At 39.5% G+C, this 14,912-nt stretch overlaps 1 protein-coding gene across 2 annotated transcripts; it reads right to left on the bottom strand.

Moving 5' to 3' along the window:
- LOC146318199 (WD repeat-containing protein 48) lies at positions 1-14,912 on the bottom strand. 2 transcript variants are annotated; one of them, XM_084732098.1, is made up of 18 exons: positions 14,831-14,912; positions 14,001-14,141; positions 13,781-13,859; positions 13,215-13,427; positions 12,819-12,907; positions 11,142-11,243; positions 10,205-10,429; positions 8,117-8,191; positions 7,725-7,827; positions 7,539-7,636; positions 6,996-7,103; positions 6,789-6,885; positions 6,063-6,158; positions 5,801-5,906; positions 5,544-5,631; positions 2,293-2,369; positions 1,981-2,173; positions 1-1,770 (listed from the first exon to the last, which is right to left on the bottom strand). In XM_084732098.1, exons 1-18 carry the CDS (start codon positions 14,876-14,878, stop codon positions 1,675-1,677), a joined length of 2,034 nt encoding a protein of 677 aa, XP_084588224.1. In that variant the 5' UTR covers positions 14,879-14,912; the 3' UTR covers positions 1-1,674. The 2 variants fall into 2 exon arrangements, with proteins under 2 accessions (XP_084588224.1, XP_084588225.1); XM_084732099.1 differs by having other exon boundaries at positions 13,781-13,856.

The following is a 14,912-nucleotide window of genomic DNA, read 5'->3' as shown; positions in this document are numbered from 1 at the left end:
TTTTATCAATTAATTGTATGTTTTATTAGGAATGAGTGCAGAGTCTTTTGATGAATGTGAAATGGGTGAATCTTTGATGGTTAAACAATCATATCACTTGACTGAAAAAAAAAGTTGTCCCTTGTTTTTCTTATTTCACACTCATCAGCTGAACACGTTACAACTCAAGAAACATCCACTTACAATTCCCATAAATCTGTCATTGTTAAACCATTCCAATTTATTTCTTCGAATGCCTAAAATATACATATTTCACAAATTATTACAACAAGGGATACTGCAGTGTTATGGCCCAATTTATGGTACCCATCATGTTTTTTTTGGCCAATTAAGAGCTCACTCGATGCGTCCTCACTATGGCGTTAAAAACACACTCATCATGGCAAAAATTAACTGCAGAAAATTTACAATGAAAAGATCTGTTGCTCTGCTTGGTGACACACCAAGAGAGAAATGGGTATTACCATTTATTTCACTTTGGTGAGTTTCCCACAGTGGTTGAATATTTATATATCCTCTTGGATGAGATTCCCCTTCAAGTTATATTCATGTTTCTTTGAACTCCTATAGAATCTAAATGAAATATACATTAGGAACAGCCCTCACTGTCATCAAAGTCATTGCTCATGACCCAAGCACAGAGCGAGTAAGCATGAGTTATTGTTAAAGATACATACCTTATATATATAATTTCCCGATTGCTAAGATGACTTGGACGACTACTAACATTCTTAAGAGTAAACTGCAAATTTCCAGGTTGTAGTGAATACAACAAATGCAATTTTCAAACATCCAAGTCAAATTTACCTTCATGATCATGAATGTGCTCTAGGGGTTTGGAAAAATAACAGTTGGTTTTTTAAGTAAACTGTACAAGAACACAATAAAACTGCTGCAAAAACCAAAAACAGAACAAAAAGTCACTTAAAATCAAAAAATGTTGTACATATATTTACAAAAAAAGAACATTCAGTCCATTGAGAACAGCACAGCTAAAAGGAAATGACAAAGACAAGTGCTTCTGTCAATGAGGTTCAAGCTCTGCAATAATTAGATGTCTATGCCGAGGTTAAGTTCAAGTTAAGATGACGACAGAACAGAGGAGGATTGCTTGTTTTTTGGGGGGGAGGGGTGGGGGGGACTGTGACGCTACCCAGGGACCAAGTGTACTCCTAAACTGGTGACACAGCTGAGACAGGTGTGGAGTGTTTGTAGAACAAGGTCAGTTTTCTGGAATGTACTAGAACAAACAAACAGTCTACTACATCCATGTGCATTTACACACACGCACACACACGCTCGGACACAAACACGTACTGTAGCTTCGGTCGCTTCAAAATTAAAATGCCAATCAAGAGGAAAGAACAAACAGCAGTCAAAGGAAATAAAAAAAAAAAAAAAAAAAAAGACCTGGGTGAGCGTTGGTGAAATCAGAGTCCGAGAGAGAGAAACACTACGGACCACTTTATCTCCCAGGTGTCTTGGCTGCTCCGGCCTGTTCTGGTCAGTTCCCTATGATACACCATGAGCCACGTCCTCACAATTTTTACTGGATTCTCATTGATACTGCGACTCCTGACCACACAATGGGGTTTTTAGGGTACTACATGTCAGAGGTGGGTGGTGATTGGCAAATGACGAAGAGTTCGTTTCTTTTTTTAAAAATTCTGACTTTCACGTGGACTTCTGCCTATAGTGAAGCGTCAAGTCCCCTCCGCTCTTCCAGATAAAATGTTTAACTGTTCGCAGGTCCATGTTGGGATCTAGAACCTGGTGGAAAGATTAAAAAAATAAAGATTAATATAATGAACAATGACTGAGGATGCACAAGATGTACAACCATGATTCCAAAAAAGTTGGGACGTTGTGTAAAATGTAAATAAAAACAATGAAATGATTTGCAAAAACATGATGACCTCTATTGCACTTGAAACAGTACAAAGACAAAATATTTTATGTTCAAAAAGACATTGTGCCCACCTGGTCTTGACACATTAGTTCAATCTTCTCCTCGGCCAGCATGGCCATGTCCTCCTCCTTCTCCTGCTCCCCGGGCTTATCATTGGCCGAGGAGCTGGTGGTCTGAGATTCGTTGTCCAGGTTGATGATCTTCTCGTAAACGTGCTCCATCACCTTCCTCACCTGGAGCATGTCACTGGCCGAGAGGCGGTCCCTGCAGAACACACAGCAGGTAAGCAATCAGACGAGCTGAAACACACATCTGCACCATCAACGTCTGTATGGACGTTGCTCGCTACATTACGTAATCAAAGGAGTAGAAGAGAAACTCACTTCTTTAGAGTTTTTGCACCAGAGGAAGAATGGGGCTGGAGGTAGAACGGGATTTTGTTGAATTTGGGCATATTTTTCTGGAAAAGAGGAGGAAGAATTTTACATGATAATCAAATAATAACAATAATAATGGATGGTGCACATACAGAGATTCAAAAGAATTTCCTCCTGGAAAAAATGTGGTGACCTTCAGGTCTAAATTCTGATTTTCTGTGTGAAAAAAAACACAGGTGTAAACAGTAACATTGATAATGGCTGAATACATGTAGCTCCTTGGTTTTGTGCAGCTTTCTAAAAGTAAAATTCGAACATTTTTAAAATAACTGAACCAAATATTTCCAGACTCTATCGTCACTTCTAAATTCTTACTACAAATGCAATTTTCTGCATGCAAATCCCTTTACTCTCACAGCAATCAATGAATATTGTCACTTTATTTTACCAGCTGTTCATATTAATCTTGATTACATGTTTCAATCATGATTATTCAACGCTTGCTATTTTCACACTTGTACATATTTTTGATTGGTGAACTTAACCTTTAAAAAGTGTCTTAACTGCAATATTTGAGTTCATGCAAGATGCTGTCAGTTATTCAAAACATGAATAACAAATATGACGCCATGATAGTTTAATTTCATAATAAAAGATTTTTGGTTTACATGAGTGATTGTGTTGATGAAACACCAGATTATGTTGAAAATCAAGCACTAAAAAACAGACTAACACAAGAATTAAAGAGCTTATTAAAGAGCTCAGACCAGAAATATTGAAAATGAGATGATCAACAATATCTTCAAAAGTTTCCATGAGAATTTATGTAAGTCAGAGATATATGTGGATGAAAGCAAAGGATTTTTTTTCCCCTAAAATTGATCCTCCCTCATTGTCCCCAGCCCAGGTGGAGATGTTAGATGTGCCTGTAGATGAGTCCAAATTTAGGGAGGCTATTTCATCAACGAGGTCTGGTAAGTCACCAGGTATTGATGACCTCCCATCTGAGTACTACAGAAAGAACACCGACATGGTTGCACCTGATCTGTCTGAGGTTTCTACAGAAACACAGGTGGAGGGGCAGATGCCACAAACCACCAAAACCGTATGAACCAACTAGCTTTCGGCTAATAAGTCTGATAAATGATTGCAAGATATTAACAAAGGTATCAGGAGTTAGAAGGGAGCCAAGTTGGTTTTATTAAAGGTAGATCTTCGGCTGATAACCTCAGACGCCTACTCCATCTTATGTGGCTAAATTGCAAAGGTGATGTTCCAGCTGCTGCTTTCTTGCTTGATGCAATGAAAACATCTGATAGAGTAGAATGGGGGTATCTGATGTGTACAGTACAAAATTTATTAAATGGGCTAAGGTGTTACACTCAGCACAGTGGGCAACTGTTCTTACAAATGGAATTGCGTCCCCGTTCTTCAGTCTGGGTTGTGGGACTAGGCAGGGCAATCCTCTATCTCTGCTGCTCTTTACTTTGTTTGTGGAACCACTGGCAGTGTCAGCCAGAAAATATGTGAGGGTTAAAGGCCTGCTGGCAGGAGGCAGGGAGCATAAATTGTATTTATATGCAGGTGACATCGTGTTGCTGTTATGATGCCCAGACTCCTCGATTCCAGCTATCATGACTATAGTTGAGAGCTTTTCTGACATTTCAGGCTACAGAATCAACTGGCAGAAATCAGAGGTAATGCTGGTCTCCCTGTTTTGCTCCCCTGCTAACACTAGAGCATTTCCATTAAAGTGGTTACTATCAGGGATAAAATATTACGGTATAAGACTGACAACAATTTTTCAAGAGATTGTTCCAATTAATGTAAATCCAGTTCTCCATGACATTAGGAATAACTTTGCCAAAAGCAGAATGTTGAATTTATCTCTGTGGGGAAACATGAATACAGTTAAAATGATGGTATCTTCAAAGATTAATTATATTTCAGTGATGTTCCCTCTAAATTTCCCTGTGTCAGTACTTATGCAGTACAATGAGGTAGCAAGGGATTACCTATGGAACAGGAAAAAAAACAAATTAGCCTGATCCAGCTGTCTCATATATATATATTTGGCCTGTCTCAATATAAACAAGGCTAACCATCTATATGGGAAAATCCGGCCATTAAGATAAGAAAGAAAACAGTGTGTTGGAGGGCATGGCACAAAAAGGATTTGGCCACAATTCATGATTTATTTGAGGAGTGAGTGTTTTAATTTTATGAAGAGATAAATTGATATAATCTGACTGATAAAGGTGATTTTTGGAAATGCCTCCGATTATAGAGCTGTGTACAGTCTATGGGTTACAAGACAGGACAGAATGAAAATGTATTGCAAAGGCTTTTTAAAACTTTTGCAAACTGTGCAATGACCTTCTGTATGTTATAAAACGGTAGCAGCTGCTCTACATGGTAAAAGTGAAAGTCTGAAAACAATATGACAAAGGGACAAGAACACGGAGTTTGAACAAGAGGTCTGGGATAATACTGTCCATAACATGGGGTAGCGAGTATGGGACAATAAAAGCAAAGCTATACATTCTAAAATAATTCATAGATATTATTGGACTCCAGTCAGACTTCAGAGATTTGGCCTAATTGAAAGCAATGAGTGTTGGAAATGTAAGAACTCTATAGGCACTTTTCTACACCTCATGTGGGACTGGGTACCGATTTCCCCATTTTGGACCTGAGTGGTTGGGACAGCTGAGGAGTGGCTGAATCAGCCCTTGCCAAGGACACCACGATTTTGTTTTTTTGGAGACAAATCTGTTCTGCCAGCTGGACTTACAAAGCTGGTTTGGGCTAGCTCTTGCAGGCTTCCTTAAAGCAGCCAGGATTATACTACGGAACCGGAAAAATACAAGTGTACCTTGTTACAACCTCGTATGAGTTACTGTTGACCAAAATGAGGGATTTGTGTAGAAATTTACTGCAATGTGGGGTAGCTTCCTCAAATTTATCGAAGGTGGGGACCATTAAGATTTATGTGAAAAAGTCTTAATGTATATCATGTGGGGTCTTGTGTGTTGTGAGGGGAGGGGAGGGTTACTGTGACCTAACATGCTGTGCTGTGAGATTTGCTGTGAGTTTGTATTTTGTTTGGCTGGGTGAGACATACCCTGATCCCAAAAAGCTAGCTGTTAGCAATGACATCTCATATTATATGAGATTATAGCCATTTTCGCTTGAATGTCAATTACTTCTGAATGGGCACTGCGTTAGTGTGAAGGAGAAAGCATAATTGTACTCACATCTACAGTTATATCAATAACCCACTGTGGAACAGTCTCATTCAGCAGCATGGACTCAGTCTCTCCACCTGAATCTCTACATAGCAACCTGCAATACACAACACACAACATACGGAACAACTTAGAGGTGCAATAAATAAGTAAACTATTAAAATTTCTCTTTATGACAATCATAAATTGATAACGTTACAAAGCTCACTGCAGCGTTCTGAATTTACATTTCACCTGTGTTGATAGGGATGTTAGTGAATCATTACCTAAATAGAGTTCTGCCTCCTGCTTCCCCAAAGATGACTGGCGTGTGTGGTGGCACTTGGAAATATCCATTTCCTTTCTGGACCCTGTTCTCCTGCTCTCCGTTCACTGCAGGAACAAGAACACCATCCTACTGTAAGACACACTGAAGGACGCTGTGGACATCTGTCGTTCACTGACAACAGGAAGAAATTATGTCGAGCAGAGCATTATATTATCATGATGATGATCTGGCAGTGGATGGATTTTCAACCGCATCCTTACCATGGTTCACCTCATTCTCTTCCTCGTCCATGGGGTTGATGCGAGTTCTGGGCCAGAACTCCAGCAGAGCCTGGAGCAGTAATCCACCCAGGTTCACTGCAAAATGAAGTTAGTAAGTTAGTAGTCATGCAAAATACAATTAGCTTCGGTTCTGCAATACTCAACAGTTATTACATCCACCAATGAGGTTCCATTTTCAGTGCTGTTTGTTCTTCTGTTTGTCTGCAGGGTTATGAAAAAAATACTGGTCCAATTTTCATGAAACTTTCACTTTTTCACTTTTCTTAACATTCTGAGTAGGGGATTAGGCCTTGGTCAAATTAATAGCAGATTTTATTACCATCTACTGGATTTTAAGAAATCCAGGAGACGGTAGTTAAGTTCAATAATGACAAAACAGTCAATTGTAGGAATATAACTCTTTGGGACAGCAGAGAAAGTGTAACATTTTTTTCTCAAACCAAGTTGTAGCTACAGAACTGTAAATACGCACATATGCAACTAAATATTGTCTTACTCATATTTAAATGTAAATTTTCAGCAATACTATATACTTCAGCAATTTTATCTCCTCCAGAGATAATAAGGACAAATGGTTGAACTTTACATTTCACAAGCACAAGAAACAATACTGCCCATGATGTTTGCGACTGCAAATTTTTATATCATAGAAGAGTGAACTATTGGCCTTGGTGGGCGTGATTGTAATTGGGCCAAATATCTTACACTTTGGGTCAGATCCATCAGAGCTTGAAAACCCAGCATCTTTTGCAGACACCCAGGCAGCGAAGCAGTCGCTCTCATCCAATGTAATTGTGAGCATCTATTGAAAAAGAGAACACGATGTATGAGACCACCAGCTAGGCTCAGGAAGGGAAGTCACAGCTGTCAAGACAGATGAAAAGCTCTTGTATTACCAGGTTTGTGACTCACCCCAGTTTTCAGATCAACAGAGAACCAATTTGGCACATAGACCATCTTGAAGCGTTTTTTAATTTCTTCATCAAATTCCACTTTCCCCAAGTCTTCACCCTTGCATGCCTGATGGCAAAACAGACATAAAGTAAGTTAAACCACAAGTATCATCAGGATTGAGCTCATGAGGAGAGCAGTGTTTCCCCTGTCATTGTTTTGGGTGGGCATCCAGCCCCAGTGTGGGGCTGAAGTGAGGAATGCCTGCATTATATCAAAAAATATCTCATCGTAGGAAGATTCAACTAGAATCATAAAACTAGAAAGACTCCTGTGCTCTTTACAAGAATTAACAACTTTTCTTCAAGTTGAATTCCTGCATTATTAAATGATTTATGTGTTTACAATTTCTAGGCCGTTCGAGTTGTGCTTTTGTTAACCGGAAACCAGACCAACTGGAAAATTGTAAACAATGTATCATCCTCATATTGGCTCAGTTCAGGGAACAGACCTTTAGGTGCAAACCTGTTCCTAGAAATATCTTAACTGCAGCTTGGAGTGTACCTTCAGAACGTCCCAGAAAGCCACATTGTTGTTGGTATCTTTGGTGAGTATGTGTCTCTTGTCATTCAGAATGTGGCACTGGATGATACTGGCACCTCCTGCAAACACAACACAGAATTTTACTTTTGAAAATGTCAGAGATAAGGAAAGAAGATAGTACAGTTTTAGATAGATAGATATGTTTACCCTTGATGACTTGCTCTGGTTGAGTGCACAGTGGTGTCAGAGGGGTAGTGCAGTCGTTGTCATACTCCCCTGATGATCTGAAGTTGTGCATTCCCTTTAGAGACTGCACAGACACATACAGGAAAGAATAATCATTACAGATTATCCTGGATTTTAATAATCACTTCCTCAGTCATCTTTGCAGCAATAGCTGTGATTAATGTAATGCAATTATCTTTTGTGTATCATCCACCCCGTCACAAAGCTGGTTTAAATTTCTGAACAAATTACAGGGGGATTACTGCTGAATAGTATTAGGTGTGGCAACATGCACAAGTCTCTATCTATGCTGTATTCCAGAGTCATTATGTTGACAGTCAACCAGTGATCTCAGAGGTGTCACGCATGCTTACCCATTTATTAACGGATGACTTCGTGGTGGAGACCCAGATTGCTGGAGGTGGGTCAGCAGATCTGTCCAGTTCCATCTGAGCAAAAGAGAAAGACGGCAAAAGGTTGAATGACTCCAAATGTTCAGCTGTGAGCACGGGAATGACTGGAGGAGAGTACAGGGTCAATATTCAGAACCATTTTTTAAACATTTTACCCATTATAAAAGAAATACGGAGCAACTTTTCTGACAATAAATGCTGTAGCTGCTAACAAAGCACAGAAAAGACAAGAATTTAAAAAAAAAGAAGAATAAACAAAACAAAAAACTGTGACAGACCCGATGATCTGACATTTTGAGATCATCGGCATCAGTGTGTTAACAAAGCCGATAAACAATAAATGTCTGCAGACACATCTGCAGGCTGCTCTGGCAGTCTTGCTGCTGTGAAACAATGTTAGTGCTCCCCCTTGTGATTTTTGGGATGGTGGTGAAAGTTAGTTTTGAGCCCTGTACTGTAACTCTCATTCATCCTGCTATAAACATTTGCCTTAATTTCCTCAGTCACCATTGCCTTTCCTAAATGTTAACATGTTTTTCTCATTCTAAATTACCACAACCCTAATCTGAAGCTGTTCTTAGTGAGAGTTAAATGTTAATTTTGACAGCAAATCTTGATTTTGTCATGCCATTCAGTTTCAGTCTTATGTATTCTTTCAGTCTCATATTAGTCTAACTCTACAGTAGATTCTGTCAACTAAATTGTAACATAAAACATACAACATTTCTTCAAACGTATGTTCTTCTCTTCTTCTTCTTAAATAATTGTTTCATTAATACAAGGGCAAATTGATATATATATATTTTGAATCTATGGTCATATTTATAGGGCCAAGTGTTAATATATTATGTATTATAGACCTGCCCTGCACAATGCCCATGTTATTGTTAAATTAGTCTACATATAGTTCCAAAATTACAAACTGCAACTTTACAAAACAGACCATTTATAATAAAACATTGCGTCAGAAACCCGGTCACTTTTTTTTATTCAGGAGCACTGTGTTATGGTTTCTAAATTAACAGTCAGTGTGCCTTTTTTTTTTAGCTAGTGGCCCTGTGCAGCTGTTAAGCTATTAAACATTTTAAAATGCACCAAAACAAAACCCCTACATAACTGTAGCTTAACATAATGTTGTTGGCACATTGTATTATGCACAAGTTGAAAGCAGGAGGGAGAGGACTGAGTGGAGTGGAGGGACAACAGAGCCACCAATCCCACAAACAGCTATTGAGTTCTGGGGAGCTTCGGAGAAGAGAGCCTGGGGCAGAGTTGGACTTCTGGAGGAATACCCTGAGTCATATTGGATTCTGCTCTGATCTGATGGACTTTACATCATGAATGCACAGAGACATACAGGGAGAAGAAGGAAAAGAAGAGAGAGTGGAAGGAAATAACAAAGGGAACTGGAATCTCTTGAGTGCACAGTTCAGTCAGAAGCTGAACTTGTCACAGACACACATCCTTGCTGTTGTCTTGGAGATTGGCTCTCCACTATCTCCCTAACATTTTTTGTCTTGCTTTTATTTGTTGACAAAAGTGTCAGTAGATTTCATAATAGTTTTTGTCATAAATTACTGTTTATTTCATCGTGTCCTTTTCATCAGTGAATAAATATTGTTGACTACGACAAAAAATATTTGTCGAAGAAAAACACTGCTGGAGTTAAATATATATCATGTTATTATGTATAGAATAACGCAGTTGATTACACTTCTGACATATGACATAATTATGTATGGAATTACATGTGACTTGTCTTTGTTTTGATATCAGCATTACATATCAGACACTGCGTTCTCTAAATACTGGCATCGACCATTGAAAAACCCATATTGGTTATGCATGTGAAATGGAAGAATGATAAAACACAAACTACAACCCAGTATTTACCATCTACACTGTAAAGAGGCGCCAGTTGAAAGCACTAGGCAGCACACAGACAAGACCTGTACTGCTCAACAATGAAACTTTTCAAATGAGAAGGTCCTACAAACGACAACAACAACAAAAAAATGTTTTCCAGCTCTAAGTGTACTGGCTTCTTACTTTGAGCACCGGGGCCTTCTCTTCACAGATGAGCACACGGATGTCTGGGTTACGCAGGTCAGTGCAGTAGATCTTTTTGTCTCTGCCACCAGAGTAGACGTGTGTAAAGGCCTCATTGACCTGCAGGGCCCAAACCCCTTCATCGTGCACCCGGTAGGTGGCGATACACCTCTGCTGGCCGAGTGACCACAGTCGGATGGTCCCGTCTGAACTGCCTGACAGGCACTGCAGAGAAGGACAGCAGGTTTAGATTTTAAAACTGTTCTGTTAAGCAGCTGCCACCCCTGCACAGGGTTCTCACACATTTTCATGGACAAAATTTCAAAACTTTTCAATGACGTTTCAAGCACCCATAAAATCATTTCATTGACATTCACAACCTAATAAGCACAAGAGCAGAACTTTATTATACAGTCCCTGGATCACTGCATTTCCCCCCTAGATACAAAGATTCTATTCTTGAGCCAACAGTACTGTATGTGAGTTTTACCTCACGAGCAAAGCATTATTCTCTGTGTTTTAACCTTGCCAGTGCCCAGTATCACTGAAACATATAAGATTCAACCTCTATTCAAACATCACTTAAGCTAGCTGGTATACATAGAGAGAGAGAGACAGAGCATGGAAAGAAAATGAAGACATGTATGTGATGGTTAACAAAATATTGTCACACAATGACACATATTAGAGCTACGTTCCATCAACAGCTACAGACAATAAATTTGCTGTTACGTTACATTACATGGAACGTTTTCCATGGAAGATTACTGTATTAAATTAGTTCATTACACAGGGAAAAATTCCATGATGTCTCAAAAGTTTTCAAGGATTTCACTAATTCCAGGCCTTGAAAACAAATGTTTTAAATTCCATGACTTTTCTGGGTTTTCTATGATCATGGGAACCCTGACTGTATATTTCAGACATTTTAACTCACTTGAGTGCCATCTCGATTCAGAAGCAACGACTTGACGTTGTCTGTGTGACCCTTGAGCTTCATCAGTTTTGCACATGTTCGTGGATCCCAGACTCTCAGAACCTGAAGGAAGGCAGGAAAAAGGAAGGGAGTGAAGACAGGCACTTCTTCAGTACATTCACAGGCACACTAGAACCTTGTTACTGAGACTAAACAAAGTGAGGTTTGAGTAAAGCATTCGTGTGGTTTACACCTCCTATATCCCCTGTTCACATTTTTAAATCCAGTAAGGAGGTTATGATTTTGATGCAGGTTGTTTGGCTGTTTTTCTAGAAATTTTGCTGGCCTGATTTTCATGAAACTTAGTGAAAGGGTGTAGCGTGGGCCAAGAAATAAGCCATTAAATTTTGGAGCAGGGTAGATACAAAAAATTGTTTTTCACTTTCGTTGCGAGATAGGATATTTGGCTTCGGCCAAGGTCTGCGCTCTCCAAGTGCCCCTCTAGTTTGTTATGTAATCTAATTAATGTCCACACAGCCTACAAGAAACATCTTCTGAAAATCTCAACAGAAAGGAAGGGAAAATAAAGCAATGTGTACATGTTCTTTTTAACTCTAATGCATCTGAAGAGAACTTTAAGATCCAAAACTTCCCCCAGCTAGCGATAATACTACCAACATTTATGTAGAAACTGACTCTGAAATCCTTCTGCAGCACATGTGGAATCCAAACAACATGCAGAAATCAACTCAGACATAAATGCTCCACAATAATTCAAGAGACCTTTGAGTAATTTACTGTGCATCTGTAAATCTGTATCTGTTGGGAGTACATTTTCGCCCCATGTTTAGACCGTAAACGTCACATCAGTATCACACTCGTATGACAACAGCGTTCATGCTACACTGAAGCGTCTGTTTTAGTCTTGTCCGCACATTTTAAAACATCATCAAATGAGCAGCCAATGAAAAAAAAACAAATGAAAGCCAAAGAGCTGCCTTCAATATGTGAGAATATTCCTGATCTATTTTTCCATTCACACAATGCATTGTGGCATAAGCCACCAGAGAGTGTGTGTGTGTGTGTGTGTGTGTGTGTGTACACGCGCATAGTAAGTGCCTGGCTGAGCAAAAGAGGGAGCATGCCAGGGGCTGCACTCAGGGTAGACAGGTTGTTGGCGATCAGAGCAGAGGGATTAAAGTTTAGCAGTTAAGTTGTCTTGTTGCAGTAAATGTACAGTGAAGGTTACAGTGCTTTTCCCATAAATAAACACTGCACAGAAAGTTCAAGAAGTTCTCATGTTTTGCTTCCCAGGTGCTGGATGAAGTGAAAGGGGATTACAACCCGGAGCAGACTGAACTGCTCTGTGGCTCAGGAGCAAATTCTGCTCCTTCTAGGTTACAACATATATATATAAAACATATTTATTCAGTGCCTTTTTATTAGGCATAAATAAACACTTCAGGTCACAGTTTATGCCCGTGAGATGCAGCTCAGACATAACCCCGCACGGAGCCTGTGCAGATGGCTGGATAGATTAAAATAAAAAATCCATCTGTTGCATGAGATGTGCAAGCAAAAAACTAGTCTTACAAGCTTGCGGTCGAGACAGGGGGTCAATCTAAAAGCAAAAAGTTCCATAAATAGCCAAGATAAGATGTTAACATATCAATAAATATATGTGTGTGCAATCCAAACCTTTTCTGTGGATCCAGATACAATGACTGTGCCCATCTGGTTCATAGCCAGACTGTAGATAGAGTCCTTGTTCCCGCTAAGTGACGAGGCTGTTAGGAGACAAATTAGAATGAGCCCACAGATACGGAATATATCTCAGTGAAACATTCAGCAATTACAAAACAGTGGCCAGTACAAATTTACAGTGATTAAAATTAAATTATGTATTAGGGATGAAATGGTTACCAATTTCACAATAAACGAAGGGAAAATTCCCATGGTTAGTACTGCAGTTGCAAATTTTAATAATCATTAAAACTGTATCAATACAAAACTTGGTGAAATGATTTCCATTTCATCTCATTTGTACCAGTTTGAAATGGGCAAAACTGTCACAAAGAAACAAACAGTACTTACTGGTGACAGTGTTGTTTGAAGCAGTGAGTGCTGTTAGTGTGTTCACATCCCAAAGGAAGATCTGCCGGTCCAGACCTGCTGATGCCACAAGCTCCTTGTCCTTAGCGTAGGCCAGAGCTTTCACATAGTCCTTGTGTGTTCGTAACGTTGACATACAGAAGCCTTTATGCGCATTCCATACTTTGACTGTTGTATCTGATGAGGCAGATATCACTGAAAATGGAGAACAGTAAATAGTGAATCAGATCAATCTGTCAGCAGAACAGCAGAATGAAAAAAACTGTGTCAGATGCTAAACACTGCATGAACTAGGCATGTCACAAGAAGTGATACTTTGATACCAAATCAATGCCAAAAATCTGAAAACATGATGGTACTTGTTTCATGAGTTTTTATTTCAGGTTGCAAAGAAAAATATCCATGGACGAATTTTAATGTTTTTGCACTTTACCATGGTATCACATTAGGTGTCACTGGTATGAGTTATCGACTACTTCGATTATTTCTATTAAGGGACATCCTTAGCCTAAACCCAAAATAAAACAGCTGTCAGGTATCAAACTCACATGTTTTTCCATTGCAACACAGGACTATGTCATTAACCCAGTCTGTATGATGCTCCATCGAGGCGATGTATGGGTCCTGCTACAATAACAGAGAATACAAATTAAGACAGTTCCAGTATTGAAAATTAGAAAATAAAATGATGCATGGGACACCACAGCTGCCTGATCATGTTGGTGGTGAAATATTTTTAATAGAGATGAAAAGTCTAAGAAGCTCTACTTTGTGCTGGTAGACGCTCCATATCCGGATGATAGAGTCTCTCCCAGCAGTGAAGAGCCGGTTCAGTGCAGGGTCGAGCTGGAGAGCATTCACCCCATTTCGATTGTATTTCTCCACTTCATCTCTAATGACATAGGACACCTGAAACATAAAGAGGAGAGTGAGCACTGAGGTCACACTCTTGTCTCGACCACCTCCAATTTATCCCACAACACACCCACTTCCTCGTGCACTCAACACGCTAACGGTTAAGTTACATGTTTGCGTTGCAAGGACGTACAGAGTTAGTGAAGGAGCTGAGCTAAATGATACATATTTTCAAAATATTTCCCCATATATTCTCATTAATTACGGACAAATTACAACGTGCTTTCATTCGGTGGCAATGAACACTTGCAAGGTGCATGACAGAACCACCGAGCCGCGTACGTTTACCCAGCAATTAGACCGAGCCCAGATACAGTGTAGCTAAGCTACTGTTAACGCTGTAACTACATAAAAATGCAGCTACGACAGCATACGAATCATTTGCGCTAACTAATGACCTAGGGTGTTGTGTTATGACGTATTTAACACGTACTTACACGATAATTATTTACAAAAACATGTAATAATTTAGACGCCAGCGTTAGCAGAACACGCTAACAAGTAGCTAACGTACGCTAAGCTAGCTAGGTTAGCCGGCTCGAATCATGACTCATAACAGCAAAGCTGTCTTTTGCGGGCGGTTAATGATGTCCGTCAAGTATCCCTGTAGCGCTTTTGAAAGCTGTAGACTCCAATGCTGCCGTTGCCAGACACTTAGTAATAATGCAACTATTATAAATTACCTGTACTTTTCTCCGCCCAGCAGCATTTTGCCTGTGATGCGTGGCCATCTTGCATGTTGACAGTCAATTCATGTGATGCTAC

The sequence above is a fragment of the Lutjanus erythropterus genome, chromosome 12 (assembly GCF_056507025.1).
Source record: "Lutjanus erythropterus isolate fLutEry1 chromosome 12, fLutEry1.hap2, whole genome shotgun sequence".
NCBI classification, from domain to species: Eukaryota; Metazoa; Chordata; class Actinopteri; order Lutjaniformes; family Lutjanidae; genus Lutjanus; species Lutjanus erythropterus.
This window is presented reverse-complemented; position numbering and strand designations above follow the sequence as displayed.

Coding starts and splice junctions, on each gene's coding strand:
- LOC146318199 (XM_084732098.1), bottom strand. CDS start 14,878: ATGGCCACGCATCACAGGCAAAATGCTGCTGGGCGGAGAAAAGTACAG. Junction 11,244..12,818: donor TATCTGGATCCACAGAAAAG/GTTTGGATTGCA, acceptor GCCTTCCTTCAG/GTTCTGAGAGTCTGGGATCC. Junction 2,370..5,543: donor TTATTGATATAACTGTAGAT/GTGAGTACAATT, acceptor CCTCTTTTCCAG/AAAAATATGCCCAAATTCAA.